Raw genomic sequence first — 19,645 nt, 5'->3', positions numbered from 1 at the left:
AATCATATCTGTGAGGACAAAGAGTAAACTATTTCTATATGGACTTTGTGCACGGATAAAATGTCATCATGGAACAGAAGAATGCCCCCTGTTGCCATAAAGTTGGCAACCCATAATTCTCCAGAATGTCACTGCTTGGTGTAGCATTAAGATTTCAAAAATCATACAGCTTCCAAAACCACCAGGGGAGGAGTCCATCTTACCTTATAGTTACTTTCCATTTGAACTGGATCAAACTGTTTATATGGGGGTTCATTTAGTATTCAGCTATTAAAGAACTGACAGTTTAATGGAGTTGTACAAAGCTGTTTTATGATTTCAGAAAACTTGAAAATAACTCAGCCATTATTTATACTACTTTTGTGAATTTCTGTCAATGGCTATGGTAACTATGAACTACTGTTGAATAGAGCTATGTGAAATTTTTTTTTTTTAAACTAATATTATTTTGTGTTAAATAATTGGGAAAAAATTATATTTTTGGGTTATATTTTAGTCAATACTCTAGGTAAAAAAAAAAAAAAAAAAAAATTGTCTAATTGTCTCCAACAATAACATATAGAGTGTGTTCAAGAGAAATTGGGGAGAAAGATCAATATAGAGAGTTCCTCTGATTTCATATCAGTGTGCTACATCAATAAAACACTAGGAATTAGACATCTGCGTTCCAGTGGCATCCAATGTGACAGTATATAGTGTGCGTGAGAAGAGAATCTAGTTGCGTTTAGACAAGCTGGAGATGCATTGTGCAAATTTTCTACATCACAATCTGCATGAAATTAGCATCTATCTTACTGTCATGCCAAGTCATTATGGTTTCTGCAGAGACTAATGTTTTCTACAAGCAATGCATATGAAACCGTGACTATGCAAAAAACAAACTGTGTAGCGTTGTATCAGTGAATATATGAGAATATGAAAGCATGTTTATTATATTTTGAGCACTTTTATTTCTCATGGGTTGTTTTTTATTAATTTTTATTAATTTACTTATTTTGTCACATGAAGGTAACATTGAAACTGGATTCTTTTTACCATAATTTCATCATCTTGCACCTTTTCAAGTGCCATTTATGGATCGATTTTACCATTGTGCCAATCCTGAAATACGAAAATCCATCATAAAAAAAACAAAAACAAAAAAGTATTATTCATTACACTCACTGGCCACTTTAATAAGTACACCTTGCTAGTAACAGGTTGGACCCCCTTTTGCATTCAGAACTGCCTTTAACCTGTTAGATCAGAGCAGTCTCAGATGCATCATGGAAGATTTTATGTACCAAAGTTTCACGCATGTCTTTAATGTTTATTTACATTTTATACTGCAGAAGAGGGAAATGGCAAATATGGTGTTAACTTAAGTTTAGATATTACAGTGTTTTCGGTTTCGATTACAGTTTTTTACTAATAAGGGCAAAAAAATCTGACAATTATTATTATTATTATTATTACTAATCTTTATTTAACCAGATAAGTCACTTAAGAACAAGTTCTTATTTTCAACAACAGCTTGGCAGGAGAGTTTAAATCTCCTGAAAGTCGTACAAACATACATTACCATACACACACATATACATTCATTTAAACCATTTACAGGCTGTAATAAAAACATTGATTTTTTTTAAATGCAGAGATTGAAATATATGTCTCTAATTTTAATTACTTTTGTAGCACATTCCAATCATTTGGAGCAGCAAAACCAAAAGCGGAACGACCATAAACAGTTTTCTTATAGGGATAATTAAAAGAATATGATTAGATGATCTGGTTGAATACGTACTAATGTGAGGTTGCAGCAACTCTCGTAGATATTTGGGTAACAAACCGAATAGGACTTTATAAATAAAAATATACCAGTGTATTTCCCGTCTAATATGTAATGACGTCCAATTTAAAAGGGAATACGGTTCACAGTAATGCGCTCTATAAGGTGCATTAGTAATAATCGGTCTAAAAGCTGCATGATATAACAAATCTAATCGTTCTAGAACACCTTTACGTGCATTCCTATACACATCACCATAGTCAAACAACGGTACATGTATCCATGTATTCATACCTCATAAATGAACCTTAAAGTATTTAAGTATTCACTCATTTATGTTGATCTTTTACTCTATCCATTTTATTCAATGTAGTGTCATTCAAGAATTAGCTTGTTGTATTTACATGTTCCTATATGTTAAGAGATATTTTGGTACTCGTGTTTTGTCAGATATTGGACACTTTCCAACTACTGCCTGAGCGATAATGTTTTTCAGAATTAGTAATTTACGGTACCAGGTGTGCTTGATGTACTAGGTCTCTTTTCCGTAAGATATGGTATTTGAAAAGTGCTAGCTTTGCTGTCTTTGTTCTAAACCACACTTCATATATCTATGTTCGTTTATATTTGCAACAGTCACGACGAACCGTCACGACGACCTGCTGTAAATATCGCACTGTGACACAATGGATCATTCGTTTGACCTTTTCTTATCAGAGCAAAACACACTGTATATGTTCGTTGCTCTTGTTTCTCTACTCTACTCTTCTAGCTCACTGCTACAAGGGCCCTTCTTTTGTGTTCTCTTCTGGCAAAGATGAATGATTTAGATAGGCAATTTAGGCAATCCAATTTAGGCAAATTCTTTCTTTTTACTTCAACATTGTACTCAATTATTAATAGTTGATTGTCATCATTTAAAATTGTTCTTCATTGATTTAACAAAATAAAATAATATTTTATCCAACTTCTTCATCTGCCTGTATCTCACTGCATCCTTCCTGTCCTCATCCTTTCCTTCCTGTCTGCTGGCTTGTTGCTGAGTATTGATTATTTGTTTAAAAATTTTTTCTGTGATTACTCCCATTGGCTCCACTCCAAGTTTTCAGAGGTGTGTTATCTAAGGCATTTGTAAGACCGACTCTCACCGTCTTGATTTTACACCTTTGATTTTGCAGTGAAACCTGGTGCCATACATTTAAAGAATGCTTCACCCAAAATTACAAATCTGACATTTACTCACCCTCATAATCAATCAATCAAATACTTTTTTGTTGTTGTTGTTGTTGAGTGGATCAACTGCTCTTTTCCATACAGTGAAGTGTGACCATGGGCTATAAAGCTTCATAAATGGCAAAGAGATTATCTAATAATGACTCAAATGTTCCTCACGCAAAGCTGAGATGTAGAATTGGAATGATTTCAGAAAAGTTGGAATATAGTGCACTAGTTGTATGGACCAGTGCTATTTTAGTATCATTGACATATTATTTTTATTTCATTTATATTTGAATTTGATTTATTTTTCTATTTCTATTTTAATTTTAGTTAAATTTTTTTTGTCATTTTGTTGTGCGTTTTAGTCATTTTTAATAGTTTTTAAAAAATATTTAGTAAAAGTTAATTTAGTACATCAAGTTAAACTAAATGCTAATTATTTAGTTTGAATTGAATTGTTGCATTTTTTTATTTTTATATTTTATATTTTTATATTTATTCGCATTTCAAATACTGAAAATGTTTTTTTTTTTTATGTTTGTAGTTTCAGTTAACTATTATAACCCTGGTATGGATTACCTATGGACAACACCTATTGTTATATGAAAAAGAGCTGCCAGAACATCCTGACAACCTCTTTTTTCGGTCGACAAAATACAAAAGGTCGACAAAAGACAGACCATCATGTTGTTCCAAAGCCATATTTAGTTGAGTAAATGATGACAAAATAAACATTTTTGGGTGAACTCTCTCTTTAACAGTGCCATATTTGTTTACTAACTTCAGGCTATACACAACACAAATCCAGATAGATTTGAGAATGGAGTTTTTGTTTCAAAACGCTCTCCATCCATACTAGCGTTTTCAAGCATTTTCCAAAAGTTTCCCGCCCACACTGAAACATTGGAAGATGCTTTAATCATCTGATTAAATGATGACAGACCAGACATAATAAAGTTCTCACTCTGTTCTTATGACAAGATCATTTTATTAGCAAAATCTCTCACCTGGTGCGTTCAGGTCGCACTGAATAGGCACTCATTATTTTGTCTGAAACGCAATTGGCCTCATGATATGCCATCGGACATCAACTGCGAGTACATTTTCTATCATTTTTGCAGGAATATAATTTAAAGACTGTACAAAGTAACATATCTTTAGCAGTCTGAGACAGTGAATGGCACATACTGGAAGAGGTGTTAGTGAGGCCAGCAGGGGGTGCTCACCCTGTGGTCTGTGTGGGTCCTAATGCCCCAGTATAGTGACGGGGACACTATACTGCCAAAAGAGCACGTCCTTCGGATGAGACGTTAAACCGAGGTTCTGACTCTCTGTGGTCATTAAAAATCCCAGGATGTCCTTCGAAAAAGAGTAGGGGTGTAACCCCGGCATCCTGGCCAAATTTGCCCCTTGGCCTCTGTCCATCATGGCCTCCTAATCATCCCCATATACTGATTGGCTTCATCACTGTCTCCTCTCCACCAGTAAGCTGGTGTGTGGTGGGCGTTCTGGCGCAATATGGCTGCCGTCGCATCATCCAAGTGGATGCTGCACATTGGCGGTGGTTGAGGAGATTCCCCCATCTATGTAAAGCGCTTTGAGGTCTCAGAAAAAGCGCTATATAAATGTAACGAATTATTATTATTATTATTATATCAATTATGATGATTACTGTTCTGAAATAAGACATCCGTTATGTCGACAAATGTGACCTCCAGGGGACGCAGCCTCCGAAATGAGACAATCGCATTGATCTGTACAATATGTGTCACATGACTAAACATGCATCGTTATTTTCAACTACCTCTGTTAACACTCCACATTACGAAGCAATTTTATCCACTTGTCTTCAAAAAGCGTAGTTTTTCACAGGACAAAAACGCCATCTAAGTGTGGACCGAAGGTCAAAACATAAAGAAAAAGATGTGTTTTCAAATGCATCCGGATTAGCGTAGACTTGGCCTCAGAGACTACAGAAACTCTATACTGTGGTTCTCACCTCAGCTGAAGCTGAGATAAATGTAGGTCACGTCTTAGGCTAAAAGAAAGACAATAAAAGCTTATTGGTCTAGGGTGCTACTTAGAACCCAATTTGTCCCAAGTTCATCAATGATACCTATGCTTCTGCCTGAGTCATGCTTTTCCTTTGCTCAGTATAAAAGGGCCCCACAGCCATGAATCTTTAATGGGAACACAAGATAGTCTGTCTTTCCTTTGAAACCCTGCTCGCCATCATAGGCCTAGTTGCTAAGAGAGCCCAGCTTGCCTCGGTTTAATGTGTCAGCACTTCTGATGTTAGGTAACGCCACACAAATGCTATCAATCTCTAATTCATGAGCGGCAGGCCAGAGACAGGACTTGGAGACACAAGCACCGATGCAAACGGTCGTCGTCACAACACAGCAAACCAATCCCAGGAACTTTTACTGTAGACTTGACCTTCATTTGCTCTTCAGACTATTAACCTTTGCGTAACGGGACAGTTAATTTCCTACTTGTCCTCTTTTGTGAATGAAGCGCGGTTTAGCGCCCCTGAAGAAAACCCATTTTGTTCATAATCACTGATCTGTGTTGCAGAATTCATGGTGTCGATTTTGTATGATTTATAGTCTACTGTCTTCTTCTCATAACTTGCCATTAATTTTCGGATAAGGGTACGTAAGGAGGAGAGACCGGTGGAGAAAAGCCAGCGAGTTGAGACCGGATTCCTCCCGCTAGCAACAGCGAGCAACAGCAGTCGTAGATCTGGTCTTGCCTACCGTGAAGGAGCATGTTAATCAAATCAGTCACTCAAGGACTGCAGCGTAGCACTGTCTCATTGCTTGCCACTGTAAATCAAGAGAGCGGGATAGTCAGATTCTGCACTGCTGCGGCGAAATAAAGCACGCAGGAGAAAAATGCAGTTGAAGCTTAAAGTAGAATTAGTTGGATGGTACAAGGTTAGAAGTTAGAAATTGAGGATTTAAGAGATACTTTGATGATTAGAAGTTGTGGATTTAGGAGATGCCTTGGTAAACATCTTGTTGCTTTTCCTGTTTAAAAGCAGCCCCCTTTTTTTTTTTTTTTTTTTTTTGCCGTTTCTTTTGACTGCAAAATTCAAAAGTGGACTGTACAAAATTTGAAGGTTTCCAATGTCTCTCTTGTAACTTCAAGAGGTGACATGTCTGAAGAACATTTGCTAATGGCAAGGCAATGGCTTTGAAAAATGCAATCGCTATACTGTCAGGAACAATTATATGTATGTCAATCATCTCTTTGTTGTTCTTAATACATGTAGCACTGATGTAGAAATTGCATCGGACTCAAACTGTTTGCAGCCCATTTTGCTGTCAAGCTGTACAGCGATTTGGACAAATGGGACATGTTTAGGATCATCATCCTTGTTGGTCATGGAACAAAATTACGTTAACCATTTGCGGGTTGGAGTGTGAAGAACAACTAGACTAGGTAACTAGAGAGAGTGTCAGCTCCATTTTGGATCCCTTTCTTATGAAGACTTCAGATGCCCCAACACCTGTGAAGAGCTCAATGTTTCTGCCATAAATTAATACATTGTTTAAATTCATATATTATTAGCCAACTGTGTGATTTGTATATGCACACCTCTGATAACAGATCACTCTTAATTGTAATGTAGACACATGCATTTTCTGTAAAGCTGCTTTGAAACAATATGCATTGTGAAAAGCGCTATACAAATCAATTTGAATTGAATTGCATTGAACATTCTTATCAATCTGTGATTTGATTTTAGGGTTAACGTTAAGGTTGTGGTTGGGGCTCTTGTTAGTCTTATCAACCAGAGTTTAAGGCAAGGTTTAAGGCTGGGGTTGAGATTCAAAAAAGTCATTCTTATCAACTCTATATTTTCATCGGTTTTTAGACTTCAAGGTAATGGTTAAGGTTAGATGGAGGCGTGTATACTGTGTGGTTAAGGGCTTTATTAGTATGAAAGTATTGCTGTTCCAGGAAAACTTGAAGATATTGATCTAGGTACAATTTGCCCTAATTGGCCAACTCATGGTCCAGGTCATTTGTGATTGTGACAATAGTCTTGCCAATTAGGCCATGTTCCTGGATCAACATTTTTGTTGGTATTGAATCAAATGTGTTTACCACCAACTGGGTTTTAAGTTTGTAATTAGTTTTGTTTAATGGGCTTGGATTTAGGCTAGACTAACATTCATTTAATTTCCCTTTGATTTTAGCAACCCAGGCTCACTGGAAATGTGCAACATTTCTAGAAAAGGGAAATGTTTTGTGAAATTTCTGGTTATGTTTGTGACATTTTCAAAGTAAAATGTCCAGGGAGTGGCATGCATGTTCAGTATTTTCAAAACATATTATTAACTTGACGGATCTGGTAATATTTTATTAATTTGGTTGGTGTACACATTGCAGTAGTTTGGAAATTAAATGTTGGTTAAGTGCTAAAAGATTAATGCTCTATTGAATTTGAAAATAATTCTTTATGAATTGATAATCTGCCCCTTTAATCATAATTTGTGTGAAAATGAATAAAAGTTGTTGGTGTTTTACTGCCACTAGTGTTTATTTCAGCTAGAAACTGCAGTGAATTATATGTAGTGTTATGTTTTTGCAAAAAAAAAAAAGAAAAAAAAAGGGAAAGTTTGTGGTCCACTTACTATATTTTTTTCTGAAAATAAATAAAATAAAATCATGATCACCTTGAGGTCCATTAGAAAATAAATGTACTCAAATGAACACCACTTGCACTGCTTGTCTTCTAAAATTCTCCATGTATATGTCTCTACTCTTTGGTTATTTTCTCTGTCTTATCTCATGAGCATTGGATGAAAATTTGATTTTGTGCTTCTTTCTCTTTTTTTCTTCTCTTTCCCCACCTTTCTGTCACTCCATCCTTCTCCTGCTCTCTGCCGATGACACTATCTGTAACTCCAGACTGGCAGTATGAGGGTAAGACAATGTATCTTATCTTTCTGTTACTCTTTTGTTCTCTCATCGGGCATGAGAGCACACCTCTATTAACCCTTCACAACCCCAGTGGTAACAGCTCTCTCTATACACATAAAGATATCATTTTGTAAATCTATCTTTGACTAGTGGTCCCGCGGTCGCAGTGGTGGATAGGTTACAGTACTCATAGATCTTTTTTTTATGTGTGGGTTGTGTGACTTAATGTGAGCTGAAATTGAAATGTCTTGTTTAGTATGAGTTACATCGAGGTCTAGACTGGATAAAATTCTGATGTCTCTTTTTTCCATTCCTTATTTCCATTTACTCTGTGTCCTTGCTTTTCAGAGTGCAAGCTCTCCAGAACAGGCCCACCTGCCACCATTGTAGCCATAGATGAGGAGAGCCCTAATGGTAAGTCCATATTAGTGGTTTCTTTTTTAAGCAGCATTTCATGAAACTAAAATGAAGGTCAGTGAGTTTGAAGATGTGTGGTCAGAATTCTTAACAGCACTTAAATTTAGTCATGAAATTCAAGTCTGCCAATTTTTGGTTTGGCTCAGATTATCTGTGATGGACAATTCACTAAAAATGAATTGTGCCCAGTCAGTGCGGCATGTTGTTGTTGTTTTGTTGCTGATTCACGAAAGGAATTATGCCAATATGGTAATAACACAAACATGTTCATAAAAATGGGCTGAATGCAATTTGAATGGTGCAATTCCCGATCATGCAGGTCTAATGCTGGGTTGTGGAGGATTCTGGTTTGCAAGCTCTTTATTCGATTTGAATTTGATTTAGTTTGGTTAAATTTAGGAATGCACCAATCATGATTTTTCAAGGCCAATTTTGATTTTTTACAAGAAAATGGGCCGATTCCGTTACCAGTTGATGATTGTTTTTTCTTTTTTTTCTTAAAGCTAATTTATTAGTCTGTTTGCACTTTTACAGACCAATCTGGTCTTAAATGAGAGGCAACCATCGCATTTTAATCAAGATCCAAGCAAATATGCTACACACATGTAGCATGAGTTGTTTTTGTTTTAAATTAGATGGTATCATTTCTAGATTTAAAGAAGCTCTGACATTAGCTTTTTTTGAAATTATGCAATATAAAACATAGGCTACCTGCTCAAAATAAAAACAGCTGAAAGTACTGAATGAAAATGCAAATCTGACAGTAGGTGGCACTTATGGAACAGTAGCGAAATAGCATTTCCTTGGTTATTGCTATACACAAAGCAGCGCTGCGCTTATAAACACTAAAACAAACTGGTTCAAAAGAGTCATTTGGTTGTGAATACACTGATCATGCAAGGACAACTCTAAACGAAGACCTGTTTTCTTGCCATTATTTTGTGGTAATGATCTTTTACATATAAAAGAGGTGTGCTTGTGCAGAAAAAAAAAAAAAAAACCGACTTAAATGACTTTATTTTTGTATACAGTGTACAAAAGTGGCGCAACTCTCCTGTGCAGTTTCCCTTCTATACGCGCTAATTGACAGTGATTAATGTGAACAGATTTGCTCCGATCCACTGGAGAACATTTGGACAAAATGATGTGTATGTTGCACTGATGAAAGCAATTTTTGTTCTTCACACTTATCTTAGACCTCCCATGGTGCACCTCACCAGGGTGCAGATGCACAGATGGTGTACAGTACGTTGCTTCTTTGATGGGCCTTTTCAAGTACTGTCTTTTCATTTTCTCTACATCTGCTCTCTGTTCTGTGTGCTCAAATTCTGAGGTGCAATAGAAAATTGACAGCTTACAGGTGTGATAAAGGGTCAACACTTTTGCTGACCTTCTACTCAGCTAACAGGGAACGTTCTCTTAACGTTCTGGCATGATTCTCTCAAAGTTATGAGCAAACATTCTTTCAGTGATGGTAATAGAAAGTTCGGTCAGAGCTATCTAGTCTTTAAAGGGGACCTATTATGCAGAATTCACTTTTACATGGTATTTGAACATAAATGTTTTAATCCCCATTAATCATAAACAGAGTCTCAGAACAAGCCTTCGTTTGCAGTGTGACATCACATATGCTTAGGCCCCGCCCACTACAATAACTAAAGTTATTCAATCAAGAGCAGTGAGTGATTTTCTGTTTTTCTTTTGTTGTTTGATTCATATTAAAAGCATATATAGCAGTAGGTACTGTATATTATGCTGCTTTCACTTTAATACACAGATCTAATAAACACATGTGATTTCTTTACTTGCTGTTTATGCTCACAGACATAACCGACTGTGTTTATGTGAACTTTGTGTTTTTTTTTACATAAACTTGTGTGTATTTGACCATTTAAGCGCAATAACACGTGAAAGAGAACTTAGTTTAATACTCAAGGGACACTCTATCTGACATCCAGCTTTCTGTGCGCGTGCTTCGGATGTGTGTTCGCTCAGAAAACCATATATCTGAAGTTTAGACTGATATGGCCTTAAAACGCATGCATATAAAAAAAAAAAACTTTCATGATGATGAAGAACTGCAATGTCATGTGAGCGCGACCGTGATAGAGATGATAATCAAAACCAAACAGATGTTTTGGCTGAGTATCTGAGGCAAGAGCTGTTAAGGCTCCGTCCTCTTCTGGAAAGTGGGGTTTGAGAGCAGCAGCTCATTTGCATTTAAAGATACATGCATGAAACCAGCATGTTTTTCCTTCTACTCAAAAATACGCTTTTACAACATGGTATAATAATGATCTGTGGGGTATTTTGAGTTGAAACTTCACAGACCCATTCTGGGGACACATGAGACTTATATTAAATCTTGTAAAGAGCCATAATAGGTCCTCTTAAATTATGTTCTCAAAATGTTAGCACAAAAAAAGTTATTTATACATCGTTCACAGAACATTTTTTTATGAAAAATGTAAGTTGGATGTTCATCTGTGGGTTTTTTTCTTAAATGCTAATACTTAGAACATTCAAAGAACTTTCAAAAGTAGCATTCCTATAATTTTTGCAAAATAATAAAGTGGAATGTTACCTTAACATTTACATTACCCCCATTTTTTTTTAAATGCTTTAACATGGAGATGGGGGTATGTGGCGAGGCCGGTGCGTGCGATTCCCTTGCCTCGTTCCAACGGAGTCTGGGTTTTCCAATGTTTGGAGATCATCTCAGCAAATAATTGTATTTTAGTATGAGTGAATCTCTTCTCTCTGTTTGTCTATAATACCATATCATGGCAGAAATAGATGAAATAGTTGAGCTTTTGTCCAAAAGTTGGAGAAGTGTTTACTTGGTCAAATTAAAGAAAATCGCTTCTCTTAGGCTTATTTCAGAGCTTCTATAAGTTGTCAGGATTTGTGGTAATCTCTCCTTTTGCAATTTACCTTGAAATTTCTCTCCTACAGCTGTGAATCTCTTCGCAATTATTAGAGTAAAGAATAATCATATTCATCCAAGAGTATTATCCTCCTTAATATATGCAATGCGACGCTGCCTTTACCTCAAATTACAGATAATATGCTGTTTTCCTCCATTTTCTCTCATTTCATCCTCCCGTCTCTGAGATCCACTCATTATCTTTAAAACCCCTTGAAAGCTACACCACATAAAGGATCATCATTTGACTAAAAATGTGTCAACTTTGGAAAGCTCAAACTGTAATCAAAGTTGCCACAGGGAAATAGCGATAAATGTTTTAGATATTAAATCTTCTCCCTCTCTCTCTCTTTCCTTCTCTGTCTGTTGTTTAATGCACTTAGTTACACTTTACACAATTCATGTTTGTAATCACAATATAATTACTTGGGTAAGTACCGAGTACAAATATTAAACATCATCTACTTGGAATGGGCAAGATGGCCAAGTTTTTGTCCAACAACTGACTAAATGATTGCTGAGGACTTCGGAGTTTTCAAACTGATGGCTGTAATGGTGGTACATTAAAGGGAAATAATTAAGAGAAGCAGCTTAAGCATGCGTTTTATTTCTTCCTTTGGAAGGGCCGCATTTCCCCATTTTGTAAAATTTTTTTAATCGCTAGTCAATGTAAACGCCGTCATGCCATTTTGTCACATCTCACTGTTTTTTTTCTTTTTCTCATGCCATGAGTTAAAATGAGTAAAGTTTTAAACATGCGCTTTGTGAATACCCTGCATTCCTTTCCATTCTGTTGTGCTTTATCTAAAGCACAAAGCGTTGGGGTTCTGGTGCACCCTAATTATGCGGGGTCTAAATATATGTATGAATTATTAATTCATAGATTTCCCGTATTGACAGTCATGATGGTCTGCAGGGGCCCTTTCTATGACTTCTCATTGCATTTATTTATTTATTGCATGTTGGTTGCATCACAGGGAAACTTTTCTTTGTAAGAATAATCAAAGGTTGTTATCAGAATTGTATGATGATTTTTCAGTTGCATAACCCTGGTCTGTTTAAAGTATGCACTCCAAAACAAATCTTATCAAACAAGAGGTGTATTCAATTTGAATTGTTTTTAAATATATTTAAATAAATTGATCCTGAAAGTGTTTTAAGTATTTAGATGTATTACAACTAAGCATGACTCATTCCCACATGTGAGATGTCAAACCTTCTATACCCCTATAGAATATATAATTTCTCAGGTTGTTGCTATGTTTGTACTTGAATGAAATATTTATGACTTATGTATGAAACTACTCACACACTATACTCAAAATCTGGAATGTTCCTGCAACTGCTGGGAAATTCATCTAAATGAAATAAACAATTTTTCCAATGGCAGGAAACAAATAAAACTGTAACCTCAAGGACGATTTCACTTAACGCTTGTCTCAGCAGTTTCTTCAAATGGCTGGAATTATGATTCTAAATAGCCTTCCACTGAAAAAAGGAACGATTTTCATCAAGAACCTCTCACCATTATTTAGTCCTGTAAGGCATTGGAGGACCATTGCACATTGATCATTATTACATTAGCACCTCATTATTGTTCTTGTGCTCCTTTTGTTTACAGTGAATGTGAGGTATTGGGGGTGAGGACCCTGGTGTTGATCGAGTGTACGTTGGAGGTTACTGCATTGGTTGCTGGATAGATTAATTGTCAGAACTCGACGAAGTTGGTGGCTCAACGGATGACCAAGCAAACCTGGTTTAGCATCCCCTTAAGTGTCCCCAATATAGGTGAGAAGACAAAGGTGGGATGCTTGGATCAGTGGGTAATTATTGCTACGTTTGAGTGACAGTTAGGCGGTTGGATGGAAAGACTATTGATCTAGGCAATATAAGTCTGGAAAAAGTGTGGGATTTTGGTGTCAAGGTAGAGTTGGATTTGTTGGAGGCTTTTGAGGACTCTTAAGGGGCTGTTTACACCTGGCCACTTCATGCGTTTTCTCAGATCGGATAGCTATCTGATTTATCAAAATGATTCCATTTACATCTGGTCCCCGATAACGCTCACTCTTAGCGTGGCTAAGAAGACTTGAAAGATATATCTTACCAAAGTTGTTTATGTTCCTAAGTGTGTTCCCCGAACCATACCTTAGGAAGCTGCTTAAGATATACCTTCTTACGTGCGACGTTACCGGGTGCTGTCCATGGCGATGGTGCTGAATCTGCTCGAGAATCAATTATTCTCTTGTGCAGGGGCTGTTTATGTGAGAAAGCGGTGTTCTTTATAAAAGAAGCACTTCAGAAATAGTTGAAATTGCATTTATTAGGACTCATGGGATATTATAAAAAAAAATCAAAACTATAATAGCCTATAATAGCCTAGCCTACATATTTTTTAATTGTATCATATATTGCTGCCATAATAACCATTTCAAATTTGTACGTGCTTTCTTCTCTTTCCCATTTTTGTTCGCTGAGGTGGAGCTGCGATGAAATATTGTTCTTGGAAATACTTTCCAGCATTTCAGTAATAAAAGTGTAGGCCTACATCTCGGTGCTCGGCAGTGATCAAAAAGGGTTTAAACAGTGGATTTTGAATCTCTTCTTGTAAACTCAGAGATGTGGATTCAGACGGCAATTAAATTACCACACGAACTGTTTGTCAAAAAACAGTAGGTACTAATTTGGCCAGGGATTTTTATGCGGGTTGGGTGAGAAAAAACACTGACTCACTAAAATCACCGACTCACCCCTATAAATGTTTAAAATACCATACAAGCCCATGAGAAACAATATTAGCATCCGCATAGGACTTAACTGACAGTAGCCTATGCTTTCACTGGCCTTTAAAAGCGCTTTTTAATTAAATTAATAATATTGTATAATAATATAATAAAAAATCTAACAACAATCAGTGTAATGACAATTTTATTCTTTGCATGAAAACACTTGAATTAGCCTAATTGAATACTGTCTGGGTGTATTACAACTTCAGAATTATATTCGTATAGACCTGTAACAGTGATAAGGTAAAGCTAAGAGTGGTCCAGACCAACCTTACGAAAGTGTGACTTACAGAAGATATACTTAGCGTACGAACGTGTCGGGAATCGTGCCATAACGTTAAGAGAGAGGTTAAGGAATATGTCAAGAACTACTTAGCGATAAGAACGTTTTGGGGAACCGGGCCCAGATGCACACACTTGTCCAGTTTTGTCTGGAATAAACTGACCTGTTGTCTGACTGCAAGGATGAAGGACATCCATTTATATCCCGACATTCGACATGTCTTGCATCAACTCATCATCTTCATCTGACCATGCTCTCCTCTGGCTTTTATTTTTACTTTTCTGGCAAATTTTTTATTTTTACCCACGCCAACAACTTAAAAGTTGCCCAGCGTGAGCGTCGAGTATGAGGAGGAAAGGGAAAAACAGCTCTATCCAATAAACAGTATGAGGGAGGGAAAAACAGCTCTATCCAATATTTTGACATTTCAACCACTAGCTGAAGTTTACATAGGGGATCTAGAGTTTATATACTACTTTACATACTAATCAATTTAAACTCTAGATTCCCAACTTTTTTGTCGTACATTTCAAAATTTCTCCACTGCATATTTGTTGTATGTACTGTTATGTAACATTTGCAGTCTGAGAGGTGTTTTATTATGACATTTTCAGGTAAGATCTTTTTTGGTCTTGGGTTACAGAGGTACTGAAGTGACGGTAGAGGTAAACAATTCTTAAAAACTGCTTGCGTGGTTTGGAGGATAAAGACTATTGTTAACATGAGTCATTGTGGTGACAGATAAATTGTTTCATAAGTCAATATGTTTGGCTCCAGTAATGTGCAGCAGATCATTTTAGCTGTAGCCTATAGCTGTTTCGAGTTGACAAAACCAAAACATTCCAATCAGGTCATGACACTGATCATCAACTTTCTCTATCAACTCTGGCTTTGATCCTGAGTTAAGGAGTTTAGGTGTGACATCATAGAGAACAGCCAATCACATGCTGTGGAACATTGGAACCACGCTTCACCTCTCGCGAGAGAAGCAGCACGAATCACTTTTCTCTATCTGCAAAATATTACGAGGTAGAAAGATATTAAGAATTTAAACAAATTTACACAGCAAGAAGAAAAGAATTATTAAGATAATAATTGATAAACTAAAATTGTATATGTGTAATGGATTAAGGGTATAATAATTACATAAATAATATCTAAATCATACAAAAATATTTTTAGAAATAAGCATTGCAAAAAGCCAGACGATTTTGTCTTTAAAATTCATTTGCTATATAGTGACCTTTAATGGGAGTATAAACAGGTGGAATGACTTTATTGCATCAGACATGTGTCACTTTGCTCACAGCTGATTGGCAGCCATTTTCGGAGCGTAAGTTACTATGGCTATGAACAGGGACGTCGTTAGGCCTATTTTAGGGGGGCTGAAGCTACCCCAAAATGTTCCTAAGCCCCCCTAAATAACAATTCGATTTATCAATAATCCGATCCTCATTTCATATTTAGACGCAACAAATTATATATATATATCCAGCAGCAAAAAATAGCCGAAAATTCGGAAGTTGGACAGAAGTACAAAGAGTCGTAACAGAGCTGCCAAAGCATTCACCGTGAGACATACGCAATAGACACTTTTCACACGCTCTCGCGCCACACATCCATTTTCTCACGCACAGAAAAATCGCGAAGACCGACAGACTAGACAGAGCAGGTTACTTTATGATATAAAAGAATCTCAACTCTCAGATTCTGTCCATTTTATTACGAAATTCAAACAATAAATACCGTTTTGGCGTTTGTAAATGTTCCGTGACAGATCCCTAGCGCATGTGAACCGATCATGTCTACTAGCTAATAGTAAAAAAAACACGAACATTGTTGAAAGATACAGTAGTCTACAACTTACCGAAATATATATTCCTCATACATAATATCGATCAATCAGTGTTTTTTATCAGCGTGAAGAGGCCAATAACATAGCTGGAGAACAATTACCTCAGGAAAGCCATTTAATGAACATAATATAGGCTATAGCACGTAGTTGGCAAGAAAAAAGCTATAGAGTATTTTGCTAAATATGTGTTCTATATTAGGCCTACATATTTATTATATTTTTACTTGTATCATTAAATAAAGTTGTTATTATAATAAAAAACACACTATATTTAATTTGAGTTATTTTTAACATTAAATAGGCTGATATGTTTACAGCATTAGGTTAGTTGTTTTTTTTCTTGAGAAAAATTAACGCCTATCTTGAGTAGGCCCTACCTAATATTTATCCAAATGAGTCAATATTAAATCAAATCACAATAATTGAATTGAAATAATAAAAAAAGCGTAGCTTACCAGAAATTGTACCATGCACCATAACATTTACATATAATTTTACACTTATGCTATACTAAAGCCTGAAATGGGCACTTTTTGTGACAGCAACCCTATCATTTTTGATCAAAGATGTGGTACAGGGTTGAAGAGACAAATACAGCTAAACATATACATAGTTGTTTTTTACTCAAATTCACTGTAAGATTTTCTATAAACGCAAGTTACAAATACCCTGGGGGCTAAGCCCCCCCTGTTTTCCAATCCTAGTGACGTCCCTGGCTATGAACACTGCTAAAAGCTGAGCCACTTTCATGGTGGTTCATCGCCCGTGTTGTCAGTTGGACTGCAGTACCCATTTCAACCACTAGCTGTCAATATTATATACTGCACCTTTAAATATCCAGCAGCGGCTTTAAATGCTTTCTGCTGGAGTGCACAGAGTATGTTTGAGCCATGTGCCTCATAGCTTACACTAACGGCAGCTCCGGGTGAACTTCTTTGGATGAACAAATTTTTCTGTCTCTGTGCGTAAACTAAACTAACACAAGACTAAATATTATATAAATGTGGCTCGTGCGTCTTGTTTTGTGTGAAACATGACAGGGACTGGGAATGAACGTAAACAATGTGACGCGTTGTACGCAAATCAAAGTATTTACATAATTTGCGTCATCGATTACGTCAGCACTTCATTTAGGTCATAGTCCCAGTTAGCTTCAGTGTTTCCTCTTCAATGTGGAGCATAGCTTGGCACCAGACCACCCCATTCCCCACATCCATTTCTTCTAACGACAATCTGCCAGGCCATATATAGGTTTATAGGGGAAATAAGCCTGTCTCAGCAGCTAGAGTCCTTCCCAAAACCACTTCATCACTGACATTCACCAAACCCTAGAGTTTGCATGGTCTCTTATTTTTACTAGCCGACTATTCATCCAGAAATGCACTTATCGACTAGTCAATGTAAACTCTAGATCCCCAACTTTCTCCACTACACATTTGTTGTATGCACTGTTATGCATTCGCAGTCTGAGAGATATCTTATCATGCACTTTTCAGGTAAGATCTTGTTTGGCTGAAGGTACTGACGGACGGTAGAGTTAACAATTCTTGAAGACTGCTTGCGTGGTTTGAAGGATAAAGACTATTGTTGACATGGGTCAGCCAGTGTGGTCACAGAGAAATTTTTCCATAAGTCAATATTTATGGCTCCAGCAATGTGCAACAGGGAATTTTAGCTGTATAATATATGGCTATAGTGAAGTAAACACACAGATGGCCTATATTTGATTTGTGCATGTTGTGAAAAGAGCTGGTGGAAACTTGGTGTCCGTGTTGTCAGTATTTTGTCTTGTCATTCCAAACCTATAGTACTTTCTTTGTTCCATCAACTAGGGATGTTAATTTCATCTTTTGTTTTCTAACCGACAACTGAAGCTCATTAACTAACAAGATTATGTGAAATTATAATTAAATTAAATTAGAATGGATAAGTGTCTGTGACTCTGAGTTTTACATGTGCAAATAGCAGCATAAACAACAAGATGAGGATTCAGGTGGATTTATCGTCACAACACGCACCCGCAGTGCTTCCATGAACGGAGGAAAAACTGAATAAAATCATATATATATATATATATAATGATTATAATGATATATATAATGATATATATATAATATATATAATGATTAAATATGCTAAATATATTTCTTTAAAATAATTAATAGATTCAAAAAACGAAAGTATAATAATAATAATAATGTATTATTTTCAAATTGTTTGGCTTCATAAAAACACTGTTGTACATTTAGTAATGTCAGAGAACGTCTAATGAGGGGAGAAGTGCCACTCAATAAACTTCCGGTTGCAGTTCCACTCTTGTTCCATATGAGGGCGCTCACAGGACGAGTGCAGAATGAATGGAGGTCTATGGAGCTATACCGCTCAAAATCCACTTTTCTTAGGATATAATTTTTTTTGTCTAGTAATTTGAATGTTGTTTTCGAAAGGGGATGCAAAGAAATTACACATTGCTTGGTGTTAGATTTTTTTAGAGTCACTTATTTGCTTTAAAAAGTCTTTCAAAATGTCAATGACGTCAGAATGCTGACGTCATTAGCAGAATGCTAGCATGTTATGGGCAACAACAACTCAACCTGTAAGAAATCGAAAAGAAATAAGTACTCGTTCATTCAACTTTCGATCTATAACCCATGTTGAACTTGCAAAACCTACAATCAAATCTGAGATTTCTCAACGGTAATCGGGTGAAAGAGACACATTTAGCCGTCTAGCCCCATTGACTCCCATTCATTTTGCACTCATGGCGAGCGCCCCCAGTGGAACTCTGATTGGAACTACAACCAATAGGACTTAATAGGGCGTTGGAGTGAACAGGCTTTCCGTAGACGGGCTTTGGTAATGTCTAGGTGGTCACTGAAAACGGGTTGGTGCTCTACATTTTGCTGTCAAGGTCCACCAGATTTATGTATTTAACTTTAAAACTTTAACCTGATTGTTTCCCCTGAGATTTCCCATACAAAACATTCTCATGGGTTAGGTTAAATGTACAGTATGTAATTTTTTTCGCCGCTAGGGGTCGCTAACCTCTTACAATAACAAAGGCGCAGTTTGATGACGCAACATTTGCTAAGAATTATGGATCTTGTCGTCAACGTCAAGCCGACCGATCTAATAATGTTTATGGATGAGTGAATACATCGATGTTTTTATCATGACTGTGATATGAAGCAGGTCGGGGTTGCTTAGAGACAGCTATCAGCTCTACACGCGGCGCGAGTCCCGCGGATATAAAAGGAATATGGACATTTCATTCTACCGAACTACACGCAAGTGCAGAATTACTACTTACAGGTCAGTTTATTAGACAAATTAAACTTGTGAGGTAACGCAGCGCTGTTTCACTTGGTCTAACATTACACTATCACACTAAACTGCATTTAAATGTGTTGAAATGTGTGTTAGTTTGTCTGTATGAGACTAGCAGTAAGCTAGATCAACA

The 19,645-nt window shown here is 36.5% G+C and overlaps 1 protein-coding gene across 2 annotated transcripts in view; it reads left to right on the top strand.

The window, feature by feature from the left end:
* LOC311305984 (protocadherin-15-like) overlaps nt 1-19,645 on the top strand; it is a 228,887-nt gene that overhangs the window by 22,466 nt on the left and 186,776 nt on the right. For both annotated transcript variants that reach the window (XM_084434059.1, XM_084434058.1), the window contains exons 3-4: nt 7,910-7,924; nt 8,270-8,335. In XM_084434059.1, coding sequence (XP_084290185.1) covers nt 7,910-7,924; nt 8,270-8,335 — 81 coding nt within the window. The remainder of the gene's footprint in view (nt 1-7,909; nt 7,925-8,269; nt 8,336-19,645) is intronic.

This window comes from Rutilus rutilus (genome assembly GCF_951802725.1).
Source record: "Rutilus rutilus genome assembly, chromosome: 16".
Lineage (NCBI taxonomy): Eukaryota > Metazoa > Chordata > Actinopteri > Cypriniformes > Leuciscidae > Rutilus > Rutilus rutilus.
This window is presented reverse-complemented; position numbering and strand designations above follow the sequence as displayed.